General features: G+C 38.2%; 3 protein-coding genes and 1 long non-coding RNA gene across 6 annotated transcripts in view; 2 read left to right on the top strand and 2 right to left on the bottom strand.

Annotated features, from left to right (window-relative positions):
* The window catches only part of LOC117937074, a 25,019-nt gene extending 16,325 nt beyond the window's left edge, over window positions 1-8,694 (top strand). Inside the window, exon 3 of one of the 3 annotated variants that reach the window (XR_004655090.1) lies at window positions 8,522-8,694. This is a non-coding gene — a long non-coding RNA (uncharacterized LOC117937074). Of the gene's footprint in view, window positions 1-4,030; window positions 4,086-8,517 lie in introns of those variants that run through there. The other 2 variants (XR_004655093.1, XR_004655092.1) reach the window with 2 other exon arrangements.
* Window positions 6,119-13,346, bottom strand: si:ch1073-13h15.3 (inactive all-trans-retinol 13,14-reductase). Its single transcript, XM_034860729.1, has 11 exons — window positions 13,190-13,346; window positions 11,207-11,389; window positions 9,973-10,214; window positions 9,682-9,877; window positions 8,943-9,140; window positions 8,735-8,854; window positions 8,489-8,627; window positions 7,955-8,064; window positions 7,566-7,732; window positions 7,231-7,390; window positions 6,119-6,881 (listed from the first exon to the last, which is right to left on the bottom strand). The coding sequence occupies exons 1-11, from the start codon at window positions 13,344-13,346 to the stop codon at window positions 6,712-6,714; spliced, it is 1,842 nt and encodes a 613-aa protein (XP_034716620.1). The 3' UTR covers window positions 6,119-6,711.
* Window positions 13,347-15,804: 2,458 nt separating this feature from the next.
* On the bottom strand, window positions 15,805-16,917 carry gngt2b (guanine nucleotide binding protein (G protein), gamma transducing activity polypeptide 2b). The gene is made up of 3 exons (XM_034860731.1): window positions 16,682-16,917; window positions 16,409-16,497; window positions 15,805-16,170 (listed from the first exon to the last, which is right to left on the bottom strand). Exons 2-3 carry the CDS (start codon window positions 16,490-16,492, stop codon window positions 16,042-16,044), a joined length of 213 nt encoding a protein of 70 aa, XP_034716622.1. The 5' UTR covers window positions 16,493-16,497; window positions 16,682-16,917; the 3' UTR covers window positions 15,805-16,041.
* Window positions 16,918-20,555: 3,638 nt separating this feature from the next.
* On the top strand, window positions 20,556-24,409 carry tmem101 (transmembrane protein 101). The gene is made up of 4 exons (XM_034860730.1): window positions 20,556-20,782; window positions 21,785-21,965; window positions 22,707-22,853; window positions 23,609-24,409. Exons 1-4 carry the CDS (start codon window positions 20,652-20,654, stop codon window positions 23,915-23,917), a joined length of 768 nt encoding a protein of 255 aa, XP_034716621.1. The 5' UTR covers window positions 20,556-20,651; the 3' UTR covers window positions 23,918-24,409.
* Window positions 24,410-25,074: the final 665 nt, after the last annotated feature.

The following is a 25,074-nucleotide window of genomic DNA, read 5'->3' as shown; positions in this document are numbered from 1 at the left end:
GTGTTAACGAGCAGTTGGACAGGTGTACCTAATAAAGTGGCCGGTGAGTGTATATAGTACATACTGTATAAGAGTACACAATAGGTTGTGACATTTTCCACCTGGAACGCTTTTGATGTAGTCCAAAGTAGTAAAAACAAGTAGGTATGACACCTCTGGGATCATCATGCTGTGAGTCCTGGGCCAGTGAGCAGAGCCCAGAGAAAAACAGCCTATCCCAATCGAAGAGCAAAGCTTTCACCCCCAACAGGAGATCTGGACAGAGGAATTAGTGTCAGTCAGCTGGAGACTGGAGCTGAGACGCAGCAGGTGACATCCCAAACCGTGCCTATGTGTTTGTCTCTTAACCTTTAGAGGAAATATCACTGTTAGTTTTGATCATAACACTAGCGATAGTAGTCCAGTTGTCCAGAAGTGGTCAAATGTAACAATCATAGGAAGCTGTATCTTGTTAAACTCTCAGCACAGGAACAGTTGTGGTAGCCAACATTTTGAATCCTAAAATAAAGGGCATTAGAATCCATGAAGGAGCTGAGGATGCCGCCATCTAGCTGAATGTTTCTCGTATCTGTGCTAAGTGGAAAGGTAAACAGTTGGTGTGTGAAGATCAAGACCTAAGCCTGTCTCGGCAAACTGTGAAACACTTTGCAAAACTGTGTGTTCAAAGTGGCCTCTTGAACAAATCTTGAAAAGTAAAATAAAAGAAAGAAAAAACATTACAAATCAGCCATTTTTGTTAATGAATCTATTTAAATATTAACTTTTATCTGATTTTAAAAGGATAGTTTGGATCTTTTGAATGGAGTTGTGTGAGGTACTTGTCCATAGTTACTGTATCACCTACAGTAGATGGCTGTCAGCAAACCCCCAGTTAGAAGAAGCAGGCAGGAGTACCGACACAGAAGCAAAAGCAATGTACTGCTGGAGGGGGCTGCAGGTCAAGGTATTTTAGCTATCTAAATAAAGGACCACCTAAAAAAGGCTATATCTTGAGTCTAGAATCTAGAAGAATATAGATCACTGCTTTACCTTGCCATCAGAAAGCCCTTTCTGACAGGAAACTGAAGCTGTTATCTATGCTCTTTTTAAAGCCAGCAGACTCGTGACAAAAACATAATTTTACCTTGCAGAAACATTGTTTGTGTTATTGTGTGACTTTAGGTTATAAACTAACAAACTGACCTAAAGAGTGCATTATAACAGCTTTGGTTTGCTTCTGGGAAGACATCTACTGTAGGTAATAAGAAAAGGTATAAGGTTATGAGAAAAGGTAATAAGTACCCCATACAAACCCACTTCAAAAGATCTGAGCTATCCCTTTAATGTTTAAAGCGCATTTTTTCTACTGATGCATTAAAGCTCATCAAGACCAAATCAATTCCAGGTTATTTATCCCTTGTGTTTTCCTCCCGGGTCAAAAAGATTAACACTTCATTTTCAACACATTTTTTGTTTTTTATTTCACTAACAACACCTTACTACCACTAGTTTTACACAATTTATTGGAATCCATGGTCAATAACCCTCATTTGTATAGAATTATACCTAATATTTGAGCTAATAAAGCAGAAATTATGAATTATTTTGACTAATAGTTAAGATCAGAGGAACGTATGTTGAGTGGATGAGTTTGGTCAGGATACTGATTTGAAACCATTTCAATTTACACCCGAAATTCAGTGAAAGTGATTAAATTTTGCAAATAGCGTTGCATGGAATCCATCCTTTTTTGTGGTAATTTGGTTAAAAGAATATTGCAGATATAGACATAGTTAAATGGGGTCAAATTTGACCCAAGCACAACAGGAGGGTTAAAAACCCCAATAATCAAAAGTTTGACCCAGGTGCTTTAAAGTCTGTAAAGCATTTTACAAATTCTATTCTTTCTATTCTATTGCCTTGATTCAGACAAGAAAAAAAAACACATAACCCCTACAGTATCCAAACCATGTGTGGAGGAGTCATCTCCTTTTGAGGGCTGGCTGGGATCACACCCACAGAAGAGCCCCCTCTAGTGCATACTGTCTCCAGCATTTATGCTTACCCCAACTTCACCAGTTGGCTCCCCATGTAAACACAGAGCAGAAAGAGCAGTGATGACGAATGTGGATGCAGTAGGCAGATGAGGATTACTCTGTGGAGGGGTAGGTATATTTTAAGGGGAAGGTGGAGGTGGGGGGTGAAATGTGAGACTCTGGGTCATGTCTGAAGCATCCGCTGGAAGGAGGAGCTGCAGTCACATAGATGGGTGTGAAGGAGCGAAGAGATTTACTCTTTAATTTAAACACAGAATCTTTAATACTAGTTTAACGTAGGCTTCTTTCTCTTCTATATAACGTTTATTCTTGACATCACCTGTGTGTTTTTTTAACATTGTCAGTACTGGTTTCAATCCAGATATTCCTATCCTTGGTGAAGCTCTGAAACACAGTAAACTATGATCTCATCATAGACTGTTTGCGGTTTAGCAGGTGATGATTACTTTTGTTTTCTCTAAAACAATGTCTCCTTTCCACTCACTCTGTTGCATTTAACTGGACGGGAAAGCAAAAGTTGAAGTTAGTAAGTACCTTTATATCAGTGTTGGGGTCTTTAAAGACAACCTGGATGTCAAAGGTGTTTGTTGTTGCCAGTTGCAAAGGTGGATTATACTCTCTGTATGATACAATCTTTTTTACTCTCTCACACACCACGATGGAGCAGGAGCTTGATTGTAGATGCAGGCAGAGGGAATGACTCATATGAAAAGGCATGGTGCTCTGTGGTTCTCCTTTCTCCAGGCCTCCCTATTCCTGCCTCCTCACTGTTTCTCTCTCTCTTTCTCATCCAAACGCCAACATGCAACATAATTCACAATCAAATGTGCAGAGCAGCCTCACAAGAAACATTACAAACAGCTGAAAAGGGAAAGTAGAGGCCTGCCAAGATACATTCCTTAGTACTAATTCCTTTGGGAAGCTGAGAAGAAAAAGTAGTGAAGGAGTTAATTAAGTTCTTCAAGATGGCCGCATGATGAGTGCAATTTATTGTAGATGTGTTAAAACTACATGACACTTTGAGGGGAAAGATGCCCATGAAAAGTGCTGTTTGCACTTACTGCCTGCTGTCAATCACCCATTAAGCACTTAAAAATAGCATCTGAAATTACAGCTTTCTCTGGTTTAAATGTGTGGCAAACAGGGGAGCTAACTAGCATGTTGATGATTTCACCTTTCTGAAATTGAAAGCATTGAAATGAGAGTTGCAACCAATGATTATTTTGTGAAAAGGCTCATAGTGATGATGAACCTGCAGAGAATTATCACCTCCATCTGCAGCTCCCCTCAGCTTTTTAATGGGTTTTAGGATATTGTTTAGCTGTCTGACCCTCAACTTTACTTTTGATTCACTCTCACTGCTCTTATTGTTGTTTTCAGCCTAAAGAATTGCAGGTATAAGTTTATAAAAGTTTATAAAATAATAAATAAATGCATAAAAAAGATAGTAACTTAAAGATTTTCAAGAAAAACAGCAAGCCCTTGCAAGTTGGCAATACATTTTCTACCAATGGATTGGTTAAATGTTTTTTTCTGTGTTCATTTTTGTACGTATAACAATGACAAGACTGACTAAAGTCTAGAGTAGATAATGCAAAATACAACATTGTCTACATACATGTGAGACAAGTAGCGTTTCAGATTGTAGAAAGAACTTTCAGGCAGATGGGAGATTTTGGGAAGATGCCATTTTCCATTTAGCTCAACAGAAAGTTGGCCTCAAGCAGCAGCTTTTCGCCGACATTGGAGAAGAAGTCTGTGATCTGTGCAGAGCAGGAAAATCACTTCTAAATTGGTTTTATCCACAGAAACAGAAATTAAGAAATCAGTTTTTTCGCCTCCCTGTGTAAAAAACACTTGTAGCTTTGGCTTTAAACCCCTATGTATGGCACATTTTAAATTGTTCATTTATCAAGGGCATGGATGGTACTAAAAGATGGTAGTTCAGAAGGAGTGACCAGGGTTGCTTTTTGTCACCTGCTCTTGCCTTAAAGCCCAGTCTGATCCAGGATGCTATCTTCGGACTGGGTCTTCCTCTCATCTGGGTTGAGTCTTCAGATTGGTAGCAGCTGTGTTTGTTGGCTGCGTCCAAGCTGTGGGAGGCTGCGGCAGGCCAGCGGGGAGGAGCTTCAACATCTGGAAAAGCAGGAAAGCTGGCTGAAATACAGAGACAAAGTTCTAGCAACACGAATAGACCTACTCCCCGAGACTATCCTCACATTACAACATTACAGTTCGTTTTGTGTAAATAAAAGTTTTCAGGAGCCAGCGTTGTTGGATTAGAACCACAGCCTTTGATTTAATAATTTCATTTAAAAGTGTGTGTTTGCTGGATAGAGAGTGTCAGACAGAGCGTCTCAGACGGTGGAAAGAGTGGAGTGCTGTATTGAAGATCCTACCCTCTGGGCCTCTCCTGATGTGAGAGCGTGTCTAAACATGTGGGAGCCGCCTGCAAGAGGAAAAAAGAGAAAGGGGGTTGAGGTGGTGCTTGTGCTGGTCAAGAAAAACTTAAATTCCTCCCCCTCAGATCTTCCCATTCTAGCTGCCATTGCTGCCTTGCTTTTCTTTAAAGTTAAAAAAAACAACTATATTTTGTCACTACAAAGTTGAACACAGTCTAACAAGGCAAAGCAACCAACACATTTCAAACACATCAGGATTTTCCTCTGGGGACCATGAATGTTTGTACAAAATTCCATGACAATCCTCCCAATAGTTGAGAGATTCAGTCTGGACCAGTAGTGGACTAACCAACCAGCCGACACCGCTAGCATGGCCAAAAATGGGTGGGTTCCCTTTATTTCAGAGCTGAAAAGGCAGGTGGGTTTGTTTATAGCTCTGTGAGTCAGTCAAAGCACAGCATAGGAAAGTAAGAGTTACTGTGGATCTCACGCTTATTTCTGGTGAAATACTGCACTTCATGCCACTGTAATTATACGTTATGGCCTACTGAACTTCCAGCCAGCCAAAATCAGTATAATTAACTCCTCTCTCTTCCATTTTGCCTCAGTCTTTGAACTTGCCTTACAGTATTTTGGGCTTTTTTTAAGTTTAAGTATTGGAAGAATATGGTAACAGTACAGTAGCAACTTGACCATCAGAGCACTCTAGCAGCAGGGAGAACTTTTCCCTGGGTTTGTACAGCAGAGGGATGGAGGTTAACAGAGCAAGAGAGGTACTTGCTTCCCACCGGCTGGCTGGACAGAAGGGGCATTCTTCTCCTCGGATCCCCCCGGTAGACTCCAACAGACCACAGCTTGTCAGCCAATATGCCCACCGTTTACTGAGGAAATGTTCACTTAGTGCAGGAAGTCTGAGGTTTCCGTCCGTTTGATTTCAGCTGTTACCCAAACAACGCTCGGGTTTTAAGTCAGGTCAGAACAACATAGGTGGGAACTACAAAACCCAGGGGGACTTAGAGTCTCAGTTCACTGAGTGATATACAGTCTCAATAATTAGCAAACCCATCATACCGGATGCTACTGATTGTTCTGGATGGATTCATGATTTGTTGTTGGATTTAATCATATGATTTAGGCTTCTAGCTGCTCAATGAAAATTACTCAAACTATACTTACATTATCTATAGAAGAAGAAGTTTGGTAATATTTTTACAATATCCTATAATCTTTCTGTAACTTTTTCAATGTTCATATACTGTACGTAAATCTGTATTAGTGTTAGCACTTTGAAAGTTTAATGTTTTCAGCATTTTGATAGACAGGGATTTTTTTTTTTACTTGGTTTCAGTTTATGGAATATGTACCTCGAAAAATACAAATATGCATTTTGGGTAATGCAAAATGTTGTGACAGTTAAAAGACAAAGAAAACAAAACTACATCACAAAATAAATCAGTGCACATGTCACAAAAACAGCCATTAGAAAATGCACTGCATTTGTGCTTTCTTCTCAGGCAAAGCAAGCCAGCATCAGTAAAACCCAACAAAACCCTCCCTAGCTCCTGAGGTATATACATTCTCATTGCAGTATTATAAATGGGATGTTCGGTCCTCTCTCATCTCATTTTGTGGTCTTTTTCTTCAATGGATCATTATGAATTGTAGCCAATATCATCTTTGAAGCCTATGGTAGAGCATGCTATCCCTTCAGCATTTTGTATTTCGATGTTAAGACAGACGTAGTTCACGATTAGGACATGCAACAACCTCGAAAGCAAAAGTTAGAACTTGTAGCAATTCTAAGATGAAGTAGTACCAGTTAAGTGTGACATATTATGATGAAAATATAGACTATTTACCAGCAATCTATGTACTAGTCAATCTAGTATGTCGGCATAGATCCCACTGGACTGAATGATCCACCAGGGTCACATTATTATCTTCTTTATCTTTCTTTATTCTCAGCTCAGAACATAAAAAAACTAATACTTGTTTAGGCTATTTGTTGTTTGTTATGTGTTTAGTAGAAATTGGCTATAGTGTTCACCACAGCTGTATTATTTCCTTTGAGTACAAGCAGGAGATAACATAACTTCCTTGTAACTGTAAGAAAAGGAGTCTATTGGCATTAGTATGTTTAGACTTCAAAATATTAGTATATAAAATCGATCTTGGACTCAGTGCTGTTGTGTTCCCATAACAATCAAGGGTCCTTTTGCAGTCCTGGTTTGTGCAGTTTCACCACTGTCCTGCAGGGGAAGTAGAGAGTGCTCTCACTGCAGTTTCTTTTTAGCCAGCTGAGCCAACTCTCTGGCTTTTCTCTTCTTCAGCGTCTTCTTGATGACGTCCAAGTCAAGGTAGACAATGTGATTCAACACAGCAGAGGCGCAGAGGAGTCCACCATGCAAAGCGCCTGCTATCCCACAGCTGAACACATCTTGACCTGGAACAGACACACAAATGCAACCTGCTGAATGAGACAAGACTATTTGAAGTCTGGATTCAAACTATTGTTCCCCCTTTAGACAATGTTTTCTTTACAAGCTTTAATTCCTTCTGCAAACATCGATAAACTAATCCAGCAAATTAGCAGCTAGTTTGGTATGTTAAGAATTACAACAAAACTCCCAAATTTTAAAGCATTGTCAACGCTCCCCCCTCCGAGGTAAATCAGTCTTAGGGCTTGTTGAGACATTTCCATGCCCGTGAAGACTTCACTCAATCACAAAACACAAACAACTCACTGTGCTTGCAGAAACTTTTAACCTATAAGCCTTGGCCAAACTTAATACCTGAGATGTAGAGGTTTTTGACAGGGGTGCTACACCTGTTCCTTGCCACAGTCTCGGCTTTGAAACGCTCTAGGTTGTGCTCTGAGGAGTACATGGCTCCACGCTGGGCACCCAAATAGTGAGTGTTGGTCAGTGGGGTCGCCACCTCCTGGAATACCAACTGAAAAACGATTCATACAAATATAACAATACAGTCTGTATTCAGCGACAAACATCAAATAAAAGCATAGGCAGTAGAAATTTAGATCATTTTAATGTACAGGCAACGGGAACGTACTTAAACTTGTACGTCAGTGTGTACATGTGCATATATAACAGAGAATGTCGGCTCCTACCTTGTCTTTGATTTTAGGGAATAAAGTACAAGCCCAGTCAAAGAGGTTGTTAGCAAATCTCATTTTGTAGTTATAGTATTCATCGCCCCTTTTGCGTGCAGTAGTGTCTTTCCATTCCTCAAACCATTCATACTTCACCATCATCAGTATTGTCATACAAGATTTTCCTGTGAACATAAAACACATTACACCTATTCTGTCTGGACACTCAGATGTGATATTATTTGGTATTTAGTTTAGTTTTGGTATTTAGATCATATCTTATACATAAGATGTTCTAGTAGCAGTACATATTTAAATATGTCTCTTTATCTTAAATATTATATAGAACATTATTTACTGATACTGCTATTTCTGCAACAGTAGAAAAAGGTAGTGGGTGTTTGTACCAGGGTGTCTTATTTTGGCTTCTGGGTCTTTGGAAGATGGTATTGTGATCATCATCATGGGAATATTATCTGGTGCTTCCTCTTTACTCAATGCAAAGAAGTCATCCATCCTAAAAAACACATATGAAAGTGTATCATTGGATCGTCATCGCTCAGTGAGAGCAGGTCTTGGCTGCTTTGATCAGAAGTGTGGTGGGTCAACACATATGCCTGATTATGTATGCTATTTAAATGCAGGAGCTGAAACCTGACTGATCCTGTACCCCATCTAGAGGACAAAAAAGGTTGTTCTAACTTGGAAATTAAATAAGCCACACCCAGTTATACACAGTATGTTTACTTTACATTAGCTATATCAGTTTTTTTTTTACTTTTGGAAACAGTATAAAATGTGTAAATGTTACTGAGAGCAGGGCTACACTAAAGTTAGTTTTGCCTTTGTAAAATTATTGCATTCCTATTTCTTATGCCATATTGCCCTCTTGTGGAAAATAAATGTCAGTGTTCATTTTTATCAGTGACCTGTAAACTTACGACTTGTCCATGTCATTGTCTTTGAACAGCCAGATGTTTGTGGACTTGAGGCCCAACTCCTCTTCCGTTCCATCAAAGCCAGAGAAGACCAAAAAGGACCCTCTGGCATGTTTCATTATGTCCAGTCTTTTCTGAATATCTATAATATGGAAGGCTTACAATTACTTTGAAACTTCCTCCTTACTTTCAAAATAAAATAATGTATACATGTTGCATCCATTTAGGTAAAATGGATTTGTTACCTACCTGGCTTGACTGTAATCTCAGGGGGAAGAAGTGTCTGGAAGGTAGTGAAGATGCCACAGTTTGAAACAACTACAGGGGCAAGAACCTCCACTTCCTCCTGACCTTTCCTCACTTTCACACCTGCACACAAAGGAAGTCTTCAGTCAGGTACCTGTAAAGTACATTTCTTCAGTATCAGGCCAAAGATGGAGGTGGAATCATTTCTTACCATAAGCTTCTCCCTTCTCGTTAACCAAAATCCTGGAGACGGGAGCTCTGACCAGGCAGTTTCCTCCATATTTCTGAATGGTGCGGATGATATGGAAGGCAATCTCACTGGCACCCCCTTTAGGGTAGAAGGCACCTCGTTTGTAGTGATGAATCAGGAGGGCATTGATCATAATACTGGAGTCCTTTGGAGGCACACCTAGATAAACACAGAGTTAAAGGATTCATTATTACTTTGTTTCAAAATCACATTCTCATCTTGTTCAGGAATTGGAACCTGCAACCATCCAGTTACAAGTTTGCTCATCCAGTTGCATGTTGTATAGCTTGCCAGGTCTTATAATCAAAAATTATCTAAATTAATGTCACTGAATTCTCATTTAAAATAACATTAAGTGCAGATAAGACACATATAAACTTTCGGGAGGCATCAATTTGTTTTTGAGACTCATTTTGCATCGAATTTAAATGGAAGTCTAGTTGCAGATGCGGCACATTGTTGGTAGACTTTGTGTAAAATTGGCTGCCATTCTTACTCTGTTCATTGGATGTGGATGTACGTAAATACCCTCAAATTAAACCTTGGAGACAGTTATTCCATTGCAGAGTGAGAACACTCTTTTTTTTTTTTTTTTTGATGGACTTAAGGTTGGTTTTCTACTATAATATTACTCTATCTATACTCTATCTCTATTACTGTATCTCTATCCATCTATACAATCTTATTTTTGAGAACCCACCATAGAAAAGATAAGCAAAGATGACATGGAGGTCCTTGTTGCTGGTTAGGGTGTTCACAAAGTCTGTTGCAGATGAGCCAGAGAGGCGGAACACCGATGAGACAAGGTTTCCGATGCCTGACTTCAGCAGGAATAAAGAGACCCACTGCGGTATTATCTTTAGAATTGCCAGGTAGTAAGCATGCTGAGCTGAGACCTGTTGGAACGCAGTAGATGTTTAGGATCCATGGTTTTGTTGCTACGTTTTAGAGAGATGACACTAAATTATGTGTGCACTAGCTAACACAGTACCTTCATGATTTTGAAGAATGTCTCAATGGCCTCTGTGTCATCGGGGAATTGCTTCATCAAATGGGCTTTCATTTCAGTTTTACCGGATAAAATTGTGTACTCTCGTTTCTCATTGCCCAGGCCAATATGAATGGTGTCAAAGTGTTGATTTAGCTCATGGAACTCCAACTGGCCCTCAGAGATCTGGTCGAAGGCAACGCGCAGCAGACTGTTCTCACCAACCTGACCAATGTAGTGAAGCCCTGGAGGAGAAAGGGCAGCAAACAAGAATGTGGTAATATTCACAACATCCGTTCTACACCCAACACCCATGTGCATTGTTGTTCCTTTTGAGTTCACCCTTCATATTTGAGAGGATCTTGCATAGATATACACAAACAAAGATGTTTTATAAAGACTGCTTAAATATAATTTTGCAAACATTAATGTGCAAGCGGTTACATTTGGAGCTAGAACCACCACGGCTTGGGGGCAAAGCCAAAGTGGAAGTGCCTTCATCTGCAGTTCTTTTCTAGCTGGCAGCTGCTCGCTCCAAAACATCTCTCTATCCCCAAATTCCTCAAAATAGTCAAAAGCGGGCACCCAGATAGCTCAGTTGGTAGAGCGGGTGCCCATGTATAGAGGTTTACTCCTCGACGCAGCCGGCCCGGGTTTGAATCCGGCCTGCGGCCCTTTGCTGCATGTCACTCCCCCCCTCTCTCCCCTTTCATATCCTCAACTGTCCTATCAAATAAAGGCCTAAAATGCCCAAAAAATAATCTTTAAAAAAATAAAAAAAAATAGTCAAAAGCTAATGGTTTTACAAGAAGTAGTTGTCTTAATATCTGTTGCCTTTACTGTTCAAAGGAAGAAATTAAGTTTGTTGTTGTTTCCTAAAAGTGTCTTAACAAGAGGTAAAACAAACAAGATTTTTCTTTAAATTATTGAATTAATAATCAATAAATGCCAGCCATTCTCTGGTTACAGCCTTTAAATTGTGATGAATTCCTGCTTTTTTTAATCTTAAGTCATAGTAAAGTTTCCGACAGTCTATTGTGCTTCATAAAACATTTTTTTCAATCCTCTGACTATTTATACAAGCTATTGAATGTTCTGTTGTCAACTAGAACAGCTAGTAAATCCATTTATTTTACCCAATTTGAGGAACATTCAGAAGAATAGATACAGTATGTGTGCTGCTAGATATTCTGAGCCTCCTTACAACAATTATGTAATCCCTGTTATGTCCTCTTACCAACATCAAACTCAAATCCTTTCTCTATGTAGGTGTGGCAGCAGCCTCCTGCTTGGTAATGTTGTTCCAGCACCAGGACTTTCTTTCCTGCTTTGGCCAGTGTGGCTCCAGCTGTCAGCCCACCGATACCACTCCCGATGACAATAACATCCAGGTTCTGGGGCACTTTGTTGAGGCGGAAGCCTGTCCAGATACATGCAGAGCTTTGTTTAAGGTAACATTTATCTTTATATTTCCAAAAGGGTAAAATAAAGAGTCATTGTCATGAACAAGTGCTAAAACGTGTTGCATAATTGGGTGCATAATACATTCTGAAGGGCGCACTGACCTCTCATGTCATAAATATATGGCTGCTGGTAGTAGATTAGACTGTGAACACAATCCCCTGGCCATTATCTAATTAAGATAAAGCCTACAGGTGAAAAACTGTTCCTGTACCTCTGCTAATTTAGATCTAATCAACAGGCAATTTAGATCAAGGATTATACTATAGATTAGACTAGAAGATTAGACTATAGAAGAACTATATTGAACTTTTTGATATCTGTTTTATTGCCTACTTTTGTCCTATATCCTTTGAACTATTCTAGGTTACCTTTGGCTTAAGTTTTTACAGCACAACCAAGATTCATTTGAATTGGTGTTCGGGGACAGTTTTGATGTCTTGGAAGACCGCGTTGAGTGCAATATCAAGACTTTTTACAATTGCAAAATGTGGAAACTTGTTAGTATAATATGGTGTAGTTCATCTTCAGACTGACTAACACACTTCAATATTGTACCCACATGAGTTTGCTAAAAATATATATAGTATAAGGCTACAGTCAACACTGTCATTGCTATTTTCCCTTAATACACAGAAGACAAACTTTGGAAACGTGTCTCAATATTGCTGAGAACCTGAAATCCTTGCTGTAAATCTGTGCTTCAGTCTTTACTTCTGTTCATGTATGTGTTCGTTAATGTTGGTTTTCTGGATATATTATTTGTAAGCTTTGGACGTCACTCTTTCTGTTTCCTTCTTTTTGTTTCCCTCCTTCCTGTCTTTTCTCTCTGTATTTTTTGGCCCTTGGACACGTTCTTATGCCCCAGTTTTTGCTTGTAATTGTTCTTAATTTTTTATTACTGTACAAAGATGTGCTGTTGGATTTTAATGTCAGCATTTCAGAAGAAAACTATTATATATAATGCATTTTATCTAACCTATTCTCATTTTTTGTTTAAATTTTTGTTTGTTTGGCAGAACTGGTGCTTTGCTGACTTGCATACGTAAAGAAGAATTCCAGTTGATTTCAACATGTAGCTCTGTTTTTAAAAAACGGTGGAGCTGTCAGTAGCGAGACAAATGAAAACAATCGGTGCTGCCTACACGGAGTTGTCCTCCTGCTTTGGTGTTGTAGTTTGTAGACGGTCCCGAAGCTCTCCTTGCAGTATCAACACAGGAACTAAACAAAGCTGAATTAGCAGAACTTTCTTGCATTTCTGTCACATCTACAGCAGTCAGATTCACTGTGTTCACTCGGAAGGAATCACCGCACATGGGTAGGAACCTTGTACGTGTAAAGAGGCTGAAAACATGTTTAAAACTTTAACGTTTAAGCCTGATGGCTGCTAACTCTAGCAGGAGGATAACTTGGTGCACTGATTGTTTTTGTTTTTCTCTCTACTGACAGCTCTCCAAATTCACAAACAACAGAGCTACGTGTTGGAATCGACCGGAATTCTCTTTTAATTTTGACATGTACGTAGCTAAAAACTGTATCCACAATGGAAAAAAAAAAAAGTTTAATATTTTACTAATAAAAATGATTTCACATTTTTAAATGTGCTTACTCCCTGGGAGTTGACTGTTGTCATACCTTAACATATTAATACTATATTCAAAACTGAATGTATTGTATATTGTTTTTGTGTGCCCACAGTTCTCATCAGCCAATTAAATGTGATGTTGAAAACAAGCATTTTCCACTGCAAAAATTTTACCTTGCTTGATAACTTTGTCCCGCTTCTTCTGATCAAACTCTCGAGGTCCAGGAGGTCTCACTGACTCCAAGGAGAAAGGGCTCGGTGTCCCATACAGGTACCGGTATGTGCCACCGGCCCATATAACCAAACAGACTAAGAAAATTAAGAACCACATTGTGGAGACAATTTAAATAGCTGTTTCTGAACTCACTATAGCAGTGGCAGGTTGATTTTCAACACTGCTCCTCGGACTGCTCCTTTTATTACGCAGAGAGATCCAAAGGTCCAGAGAAGACAGATAGGAATTTGTTACATTATGTGTTATGACAAGTAATAAAGAAAGTAGTGAAACACCCATTTTTCTTGCTGTGACAGTGCACATATCATTTAGTTCAGACAAAAACATAAAAAGCAAATAATGTGCCCGTCACATCTTTTTTTATTTGCTATGTTTCACTTGTCTTTGGTGAAATTCTTCAAAAAGATTTACCATATTCAAGAAACATAAATTATGTAAGGAATTGGCATAATATCTGAAAGACAATGTTTTTAAAGTATACATTTTCCTGTTCAGACTTCTAGAAGTCACTTTTGATTAATGCTTGTGTTATAGATTATTTATATTATCCACAATTTGTATTATCTGATAAGACAATTAAGATAAAGACTTTACAATGGACGTGTCATTTTAGACTTTACACATGCGCTGAGTTTTATCGTTTTAAGATTAAGGACAGAGTTGGTGTTCATGATGCAAGAAATTTCACTGTTCAAATCGTTTAAAAAAACACAAAGTAATTGTCCTACCATCCACACTGTTTTTGTCCTTCAGATAAAATAAAAATAAATTAACAATAGTCTAAACATAAATGTGATAGATATATAAGTACATCATGTAATCTATGTGATAACAGTTTTAATGTAGTCCATGAATAGACTTTTGTACTCAAGTTCTACACTTATTCAGTTCACCTTAAAGCGTAACTCTCGCCAAAATGCAACCCAGGGTCTTCTTGTGAATGTCCCCGTCCCGAGGCAAACTTTCATTTAAAAACATGTTTTAGGACACAGAGACAACGAGTTTACTAGAAAAGAGAGTTTTTGACTCACTTTAGCTGTGGTTTTTCCGGTCTCTGCCATCTTACCAGTCAAAAAGAGTTTGTGTACACAAACAATGTTCTTGTTGCTTGAGCCCTGGTGTTACTTTGAACAAAGCTTCTGTATTTGCAGTGTTTTAAAAATAGGGATTTTGATGCGATAATAGAAGTGCCCCTAGCCATTTGACCCAAAATGAGAATACGGTCAATCTTTAAAGTGGCGCTTCTGTTCAAATTATGTTTTTAAACTAAAGTTTGACTCGGATACAGTCACAAAAAGACCCTAGCAAAGGCATTAATATAAACTGAATAAATATAGCTTTATTTTCACTGTTTTGTTTGCTTTTACAGGACATTTATGATCATCAGTTGAAACATTACACAGTTTCAGAAACATTTAAAAGTTACACATAGTTACATTAAAATGGATTGCCTGGGCCTTATAACACTGACTCACTTAGGACAGTTTAAACAAAAAAAGATAAAAATCGATGCAACAGAACCAACGATATCTTCTTTTTTATTCCAAACATCTCTCTTCCTTGTCAAAATCAGGGGCCTACATTACCCATAATGCAACTCAACCACCAATAGTTCTGAAATGCAGGTGTGTCATGCATGTAGTGGCTAATGTTGTCTCAAGCAGAAATGAGGCAGCAGGCTACAGTGGTCAGGTAAACTCATTTTTTAACTTTTTAACATAATCCCTTAAACCGGTAAACACACTTTGATGTGTAAAATCGATGGATGGCGTTTCCCTTTAAGAAGTTGGCAACACTATTTTGCTTGTCTGTAGAATCTCAGAAGCATTACAAAATATTTTAAGTTACATATTTACAATTTCATTACATATTGTATGACATACTTGTAATCAGAGTACCTACACTCCGTTACGCACCAGCTGTAGTGCCACTACAACATATACGCACTTTAAATAAAGCAGGGAGATTAAAGATTAATGGTTGTTTCAGCCTCTTTGTTAAACCAAGCTAAAGCTTTGACATTGTAGTAAAATGCTGATATAGCACCGATGTCCTCTATTGATGAGTTACTGTAAATAGGTTACTATATTCTTGGAAACATATCAGCACAAAGGTGCTGATATGTGCTGTTGTTTTTTTGTTTTTAACATATTTCTTTTACAATGCTAGGAAGCAGTAAAGAAATGATGTGTAGTCCATATTTGTTGTTACCCAGATTAAAAGGACACTAATTGGATGGAGAGCTTGAAATGGAAGCAGGGATAAAGCCGCTGGAATAGGCTTAAAGACTTTGATACAGGAAGCAGCTCTGTGTCATCAGTGTTACCCACTGTGCCACGGCAGGAAATCCGATTATGAGTCAAACTAAGCAGTAGCTTCACAACTCATTTGACTTTGCCCTGCTTTCTTAGAAAAATGTACACACCAAACCATATCTAGGCAAGCCTATTTAACATTAACCAAAATGATAAAATGAGATGAAAGTGCAATTGTAGTGTAATACAACTGAGATAGGCTGATGTATATCAATAATAAGAGTAGCCATTTTGAGTCAAACGTTTTACAGCTATTTGCATTTAATTACAAATTGACGAAGAAGCATTTTCATATCAACAGGTACATACAGTAATCCGGCGATGGGAGCTGGTCTCTCTCCTGGCAGCAATACCATTTACAGATCTTAGTTTTCTTACTACTGAACATTTTATCCACAAGAATCCTAAAGAGAATTTACAGCAATGTAACCGGCTCTCATAAAAAACTGTTTGATTATTCCCTGTATGTCTTTGTGCTATGTTACTATGCAGCCACCCTTGTCTCCCTTGTAGGGGTTTTTGTCATCTGAAACGCCCTTAATCAGCGGATCATTTGGCACCAGTGCCTCAACAAAGGCAACCGTCTCTGCGCAGTTTGCAGCCACCTGTTGTTGAGAAGAAAGATGGGAACAAATGTAAGTTTAACAAAGCAAAAAAACATATGTTTAGCAGACAAAACAATGGAAATTTAAACTTTCCACATTGTTTTAATACAAAGAGGCTTTTGATTGGTAAAATTAAATATATTATTGGACAGATTGTTTAAATTTGGACAGATTGTTTATAATTGTTTGGACGAAGAGATGAAATCCTTATTTTTTTTTAAAGAGTTAATTTACTTACTGGTGTTCTAGTTGTGTTAACTTCCTTCTTCAACTGTTCCAGTTCCATTTTTAAGATTTCCTTATCTGACATATCCCGAGCCATCCTGACTGTAAGAGGAAATCAAGACAAAAAAATTCAAATATCACAACAAATGCCAAAGAGTGTACTCTTGTGAGTGCTAGAACATGTAGTTTTGTTAGGTTATTCTTTTTAAATATTTCAAATAAACTTTCCTTTGACAAACTTAATGTAAATCCAAGCAAGGAAAATATCTTAATCATCACTTTTTACCTGTTGAATGTTGGGATCCCCCAAAATATGAGAAATGTGTTGGCTCCTAGGAGCTCATCGACTGGATGCCTTCTTGTAGTCTGGTTGCTTCTTCACACTGACTGATCTGTGCTGTCCCACTGCTCTTCATCCCAGCTGATCCCCCCCCTGCTGGCTTTTGGGAGAGGTCGGCACAGGATTGGTCCTGATGTCACCAATCCCCCGTGATGAGATTAAACAATCAGGAGCCGTAACCCCCTGAACAGGAAGGAGGAAGGTAAGAGATCATACGGATCTGCAGATGAGGTGGAGAAAGTGAGACACTGAAACAGGAAATGATAGACATCCTTACCAACCCCAAACTGTGGTAAATCAAACACCAAAATACAAAAACAAATCACTAGCTTTTTAAACTACTTTTCAGATTTAGATCAAGTTCATTATCCCACAAGGAAATTTGTTTTGTCCAGTGTTCCAAACACCATAAAGTTCACATGTAAAACAAACACAATAAGATCACAACATAACCATAATAAAACACAGTTGATCACATTGAGACAGAATAAACAAAGTCAAATAAAAACGAGGTCAAACCACAACATCAAAATTCCAATTTTATATAAAAGTGCAAGAAATGACCAGCAAGGAGACCTGATGATTGAGCTGCAGGTTATACAGGCTGATGGCTTGAAGAATAAAGATGTTCTAGTATCTACTTTTACTTTGTAGACGTATCTCCCCGGGTCAGGTTGCTGCCGCGACTGATCTTGCAGTGAAGGGAATGGGTTCTATGCTTTAAAATGTCCAGTTTTGGGTAGAATGAGTTTGGTGTACAAGCTAGTAACTGTGTCTTATTTGTTTGTGCATGTTACCAAGCACACAGAGAAAACCAAACTTCAGAACTCTGTGAAGTACTGATCTACGAGAGATTTGTAAAAATCTGACCGTTTACATTAAAACGGTTGAGTTTCAACAAAAGTACATTCTCTGCTGCAAGCTGTTTCAATTCCAAGCTGATTGTATGTTGGGATTATTCACACAGTTTCACTGTTGTTTTTTGTAGCAGGCAAAGCACTTTTGTTCCTTCTAAATTCAACTACTATGTCTTCTGTTTCCTTTAAGTTTCAATCCTGGTAATTGTCTGTGCACTACTGTTCAAAAGCTGTTGTTTCTTCCTTAACTTGTTACTTTACATTTTATATCAGTAGCTAACCCACACATTTGACTTAGCTTTAACAGTGGTAAGAGTTGTTGTTTAAACATCATGAACATGAGCCCTTGTGCCAAAAAGAAGGAGGTCAAGTCTTCATCCTTGATTTGATTATACATTACATAGTCTTTCAATCAGTTGCTCTAAGTCTTGCAACATCATTCTAATAAAAAATGTGCACACGCAGAACAACATAGAAGAAGAATGTCGACACTGATGTTTTTGTGCATAAATTGATAGGTTTTTGCTCAAGGTGTCCTTACCAACGCTGATTTGTTCCTGTTCCTACAACCAGGGCTTGGAAAACAACAACTTCATAGATACATATATGGTTTCTTAGTAATATTGTATTATGTACGTATGCTTTTAACACTGAGCTCAGGCTATTTTTTAGTTCTAATGATTGTTTGGAGGCAGTTTGGTGGTCCTGAGTTTAAATCTGCTGGCATTTTTGGTCCTTTAAAGTACGCATAGATGGGAGTAGAATGGGAGTGTGAAATGTTGTTTCTTTTATACTGCAAATGTAGCCCACCTAACCCCACCTCTCACCCAATGGTACCAGGGATAGGCTCCAGCATTGGATGGATGGATGGATGGCAGCATCAAAAATGCTTGTTGGTGTGTTTCTTAAGCTAGATGTTTTATGAACGTGTTCTTGTCCTGTAAAACTAGTCCCACTACTCACCTCCAACTGACATTTTATGTGAGTAGTTACAAGCTACTGATCCTTAACTAAACCATTAGCTTGTCTCACACTAAGCCATTTTCAGGATCTAGGTTAGTCTCATCTACTAAAGATTAACCTGGGACACGTCACTGTGGATCAACAGCAGCGTGGAGGTGCTGGAGAAGTCATTGACAGAACAGGCACCTCATTTTTTCTCCCCTATTTTACTCACATACTTTGATTAAATTTTATTGCCAAACAGACTGTAAGCAAGATGTCTCATGGACAGTGGGGACGTATTTTAATGTTTCTTAAGAGATTTTGAGGTCTGAGATTAAAACATTAGTGCTTTTAACATAGCTAAACATTCGCTGGGTCCACCCCTAGATGGATAAGTTAGTATTAAATAGTTATTTTAGCATTATATTATTGTAAATATCTTTGGGTTTGGGACTTTTGGTTGAATAAAATACGTAACGTGAAGATGTCTTCATAGCTGCCATTGAGATTATTGCAATAGCCTTGGTATTGTTTCAGGGAATTTGTGTTTGTTTTCGTACTTTGTGCATATTTCTATTAACATTAACATTAATATTAGATAGACTGAAAGTCTTATGGCTAACTCTGGCATATTGATATCTTTATTAGTCTGTCTCTGTTAAATAAACCAAGAAAATAAAAAATAAAAATTATTAAATAATATGTATAATTATCAGTGAGATTTTAGGCCAAAACAAAAATTAAAACTACAAGATTTGTTTTTCTCTATTGTCGAAAAGAACATAAATTGATATACAAATTTGCTGTAAATATTTAATTCAAAATAATGTAAATGTCAAATAATGTAAGTAGTATTTAAAAAAGCCATTTTAACAACGAGGTCAGATGAAAAATGTTAACCCATGTATAATCATGTGTTTTATTAGTTTGCATTGCCTCTTTCTTAAATAAATGTAATTAAATTAATAATTAATGTGTGTAATATGTAACTTTTTGTTAATGTTTGTGTTAACTCAAGCGGCCATTTTGGACCAAACCGGTAGTGTTTTTACCACACCTGCTATCATAAACGTCTTTTCTTTACAGTGCTGTATTGCCCACTGTAGATTACTGAGTAAGCATTACCAGGAGGTAATGGTCATATAGTCGCGGTAAATGTTTTGCTCGGACAGAAAATCATTAATAGCAACCAACATAGTGATAACTTATAGGCCAATAGCGCATTTCATCAAACCCACAGACTCTTTGCCCAAGTACAGGACAATGGAAAAGAAACTAGTAGGCCAACACAAACACAGACTAAATGGAAGGGGGTCATGATTTAATGTTGGCTACTGACATACAACCACATCACGCATTGTAAATGAAATATACATTATATAGTTGAAGGCCAATTCAGGGACGTTTTTGAATTATTTACAATCCTGTAATTGTCTCCATCTGTTGAAAGGCCGACCGAGATGGACTCAGTTTTGCCCGTTTAGCTTTTAGTTGTTCTACGATTAATTTCCTTCTTTCCTGTGATGACACTGCCCCAGTATCAGCCATAACTACAGCAGATAACTTATGAAATAAAATAACAAAATGCTTTAGTATCCAATGACAGCCTGGCTATCAACATCCTTTACCCAGCGCCACTGGGCGAGCTCATGAATAGAAAGCAAGGGCAACATGACGTCAGACTGACCAGCTTTTATAATTGGCCTGATTTCTCTACTTATTTCTTTTCAGTGGCTAGAGATGACAAAGAGGTTGCAGTTGTTGTTTTTTTAATGCATGTAAAAACGGTTTTGCGTGGCAGGGCAACATTAATACCTTCTACAACATGACAAGGTTTAGTAGCAGCCAGAAACACATTTTCCTGTGATGATCTACTTTCCCCTGTGGATGGTGGTGTCGAACCGTTTCCTCCTAGCAGTCTGTCGCGCCCACTTTGTTCTATCAGCCAATAGAAGTATTTCTTTGAGTTAGAACAGAAATTCCTTTCAAAATAAGAGCATCAGTGTTTAAATTAAAGCACGTTTACGTATGTAGAAAGACGCGAACTTTTATTTCGACATGTGTGTATATGTGGACCGTCTGGGGTGTCGTTGGCGGATACGATTGCAGCAGCAATGGCAGCTCCCAGTAGAAAGCAAACGTTAAGGTTTCTCAGCCAGTTAGGAGCGTTTATTTTGACCCGGTTCGGATTTTGGAACTGCTTCAGCATGTTGATGCTGTTTGCTGAACGAGCGGACTCGAAAAGGTAAAAAGAACTAACTAGCTGGAGCACGGGGAAACAGCTAACGTCAATGTTAGCTAACGGGCTAACGGCAATCAACGTTAAACTTGTACAAAAGCCTTTATTAGCAACATAATTGTGGATGCAGTATATAGCTAGCTAGTTTGGCAGATATAGCTAATTACTGTACAATATGTGTTATATCTGAACTTTTCGCCTATTTGCTGTTGAAGATGTTAGACAGTTTATGTACCATATGGAGTTGTTTAAATTAAAATGACAAGTTGCGGTAAATTTGGCCAGGTCTGTAATTTTCAGTTGGACACTGTTGGAGACAGGCTGTAATTTGTGTATACCCTGGGCGTGTATTGTTTTAGGCCTCGGTGGGCTGGTCCACTCAGTCAACCACACCCCTCTGAATTATACTGTAATTATACCAACTTTAAGGAAAATGTGTACACCCTTTGTCGCGCCCGGCTGCCTCTTTTAGTTGGGTTCTTTATCCTCCCTGTCTCAAATAGTTGTCACTTTTAAAGCAAGTTGTCTTTAAATCGGTGTTGTACTGAAAGTGTCAACTAAGAATAAGTAATATAATTCGATTTTACTTGATTTTTACCTGAATATGTGCTACTTACAGCTTTACGAATGTGAACATTGGCTTGCCTTTCTACACCATTAAACTCAGTAGCATCCTTTAGGGACGTTGACACTGGAAGAAAAATCAAATCACACATCTGTCCAGGTGTTGAGTACAGTGTATTTTTTATCACAGCAGTTAATAGATGAATCCCCACCAAAACTATCAATAGTTTGAGCCCTACTGTAAAACGAGTACACGTTTATTGTTATTACTGCAGAAGCATTTAAATGCAAAGTAAGCTGTGTTCCGACTTCCACTCTATAATACAAAATACTATAATGTACAATTAATCATGAAACAAAAAATATACAACAGATAGAATTAGAAATAAAAAGCCATAGCTGTGTAAAATCAAGTTTTCTCTTTTTATTCATTGTCATCTTCAGGAAACCAGACATCCATGTACCGTACCTGTATGTGGACATGGGGGCTGCAGTGCTCTGTGCTAGCTTCATGTCATTTGGGGTGAAGAGGAGGTGGTTTGCAATGGCCGCTGCCATACAACTGGCCATCAGCACGTACGCATCGTATGTTGGAGAACAAGTGTACTACGGGGACTGGCTTAAGGTGAGTTGGCTTCTGTGGTTCACTTTTTTTTTAAGTTACCTTTGTGCCTCTGATAATAATATGCAGGTATTGAAAGTGCTCTAAGCGATATTGTGCATTTTTTAGGCTACAGCATGTTTTGTCACATACAGCAAACATCTCACTATCCACGAGCTGCCTGTCCCCTGGACACACTGAGTATAAAAACAAACACGCGGTCGCTGTAGGCAGGCCAGGCTCTACACACGGCATCAGAAACAAACTGGCCAACCTGCGCCACCAAACATTCCAGCGTTGCAGCCAATAACCCAACAAGAAGGATTTGGGGATGAGGGGGTTAATGTGCGGAAGCGGTACCCGTTTATGACTATTTTACTACTTTTTTTTGACATACCCTACTATGACTTTTTCTGACATACTCTTAATTTTATCGACATGCTATACTATGACTTTTAACCTTTATTGATGGAAGCGGTACCCTTTTATGACCTTTTTATGACCTTTTCCAACATACTGTGACTTTTTGACGTAATATACTATGAACATTTTTTGACATAGTATACTGTGACGTTTTTTGACTACTATAGTTATCTTTTTAATTACTTTCTCGACATGCTTTCTTTCATCTTTGTTGTGTCACACGAGTGAAAAAAAATTGAGGTGGTCACTAGAAGTCTGAAAGAAGATCGTTTCATCAGATTGACATGGTAGCAGGTGCTTGTCATAGGTTATTATCACAGCATTAATGGTGTTTCTCTGCAGGTACGGATGTATTCCAGAGCGCTGGCCATTATTGGAGGCTTTATGGTTTTGGCCAGTGGCGCGGGGGAGGTGTACAGACAGAAACCTCGCAGCAGATCGCTGCAGTCTACTGGACAGGTTTTCCTGGGAGTCTACCTTATCTGCATGGTAAGAACTACATCAGTTGTATTAAGTTATTATTATTTGGATGTGGACAGTCTCTGTAACAAATTCTGACGCTTACACAAGCCCAACACAATCTGAACAAGACTAATACTTTTTTTTTTTTATTAAGTGACTAAAGCTCTTACCCAAATTGTCAACAAGGGCATTACATTAAGAGAAAATGCCCGAGACATTATGTTGCAATGCTTGGAGACAGATTTGGTCGTAACTTGATTAGACAATAAGTCGATTGACAAAAATATTGGCAATTTGACAAGCAAACCCCCCCCCCCCCAATTCAGTTTTAGCTCATTAAATAAATTTTACTGCTTTATTTTATATAATATCGTTTGGTCAGACAATGCAAGACACTTATTAATTAATATTATTATAATTTAATTTATCATCATTCTCTGATATAAATAGATTATTAAAACTGGTAGATTATTTGGTTATAATTATTTCCAGCCGTTTTGTTTAGCCAAGGTAAAGGCTTGTTATTTAAGATTCACTGTCTGGACTTTCTTGCAATCACTTCATGAAAAGGCGTACATGAAGTACGGTATGTACAAACCAGATTAGTCAATCTGATATATCTGATATCTAGATATGAGACTTCAGACACTTTTGCAAATGTCATATAAAGCCCACATTTTAGCTACACCACCGCCTCCCAGAGTTAAAACGCGGTGTACTGCAAACCAAAACCTGTTGTCAGTGTCATATTAAATAACGCAGTACCACTTTCCTCTCATTAGGTGTACTCCCTTCAGCACAGCAAAGAGGACCAACAGGCCTACCTGAACCACATCGTGGGAGGAGAAATCACCTTGATGCTGCTGGAGGTGCTGTTTGGGTTGCTGGCTCTGGCCTTCCTGTCCGGCTGCTACGTCCGCCTGGCTGCACAGATCCTGGCCACCGTCCTGCCTCTGGTGATCCTGCTTATTGATGGCAACCTGGGCTACTGGCACCACACTCGCAAGGTGGAGTTTTGGAACCAGATGAAGCTGATAGGACATAACGTGGGTATCTTCGGCGCTGTGCTGATCCTGGCTACTGACGGTTGAACCTATTTTGGGCTTTCACACAACTTTACAGACCAAGGTGTCTGCGCAGGATGAGATTTTTGGCCTTTGCGTCACAGTTGCCGTAGCTCAGTGACCTCTCAGGATTCAAACACTCCAAGCTGAGACTGTTGGATCTAAGCAGCGTCGATTGTCTTTGCCCACTGGTTGGTATCTTCGCTTTTGCAAGAAAAGAACAAGCTCTTTTTTTTTCTCGCAATTTTATAATTTATTCAGGTTCATTTTGTCTCTGTTATGCTCTGAAGTATGAGTATTGATACTGTATCTACTGGGAAAATACTTTCTACTCAAAAATTGTCTTCAATGTTTAAACCATATACTGTAAAACATTGTTTTAAATATTTGCGAAATAAAAGGAAACTTAAAATGTAACTTATGTTGCATTTTATATGAAATGCGAGTGCTAGTACATTTGGTAAGGAACTGCATTTCACTTGTGCATTCATGTGAATTTAATTAAAATGAATATGCACAACTTCTTTATCTTCTGTGGAAATGTTTTCATACTTCTGTGAATTATCTCAATTTAGTTATGTGCCTAAAATTATTTTCCATGTTTGAGTATTTTGATCATTTAAATTGAGTCATTGAGTAAATTTACAAACTGATTATACTGCAATACTATTATTTTTGATAACTATGACCACGTCATCTTTCCATGAAATAAACAATGTAGCAGAGGCTGAGCGCCTCATGGACTATACACTCAGTTACCGGTTTATGAGGTACACTTCGCCAAAAACAAATGTCTTAATTCAACAGTCTTGCAATAATGCTACCTTTTAATGAAGGTTCTAATGTTTGGTTTGTGTTTGACTTGATTTAATTTTTTCTCACATGACAAAAAAATTCTATATAAAAAGAATTGGCTAAATAACTTTTTTCGACAAACTTTACTACGACTATTTTCAACAAACTGAAGTAACTTCTTTTTTATTTATATATATATATATATATATATATATATATTTTAAAGACATTCTATACAATGCCTTTTTTGTTGCTTTTTTTTCCACATACTATATACTATAACTTTTTATGAAATACTGACACATTTTATGAATGCTTTCCACATATACTGTAATATGACCTTTTTTACCATTCTATACTATGACAGCATGCTATACTATAACCTTTTC

The sequence above is a fragment of the Etheostoma cragini genome, chromosome 21, assembly GCF_013103735.1.
Source record: "Etheostoma cragini isolate CJK2018 chromosome 21, CSU_Ecrag_1.0, whole genome shotgun sequence".
NCBI classification, from domain to species: domain Eukaryota; kingdom Metazoa; phylum Chordata; class Actinopteri; order Perciformes; family Percidae; genus Etheostoma; species Etheostoma cragini.
This window is presented reverse-complemented; position numbering and strand designations above follow the sequence as displayed.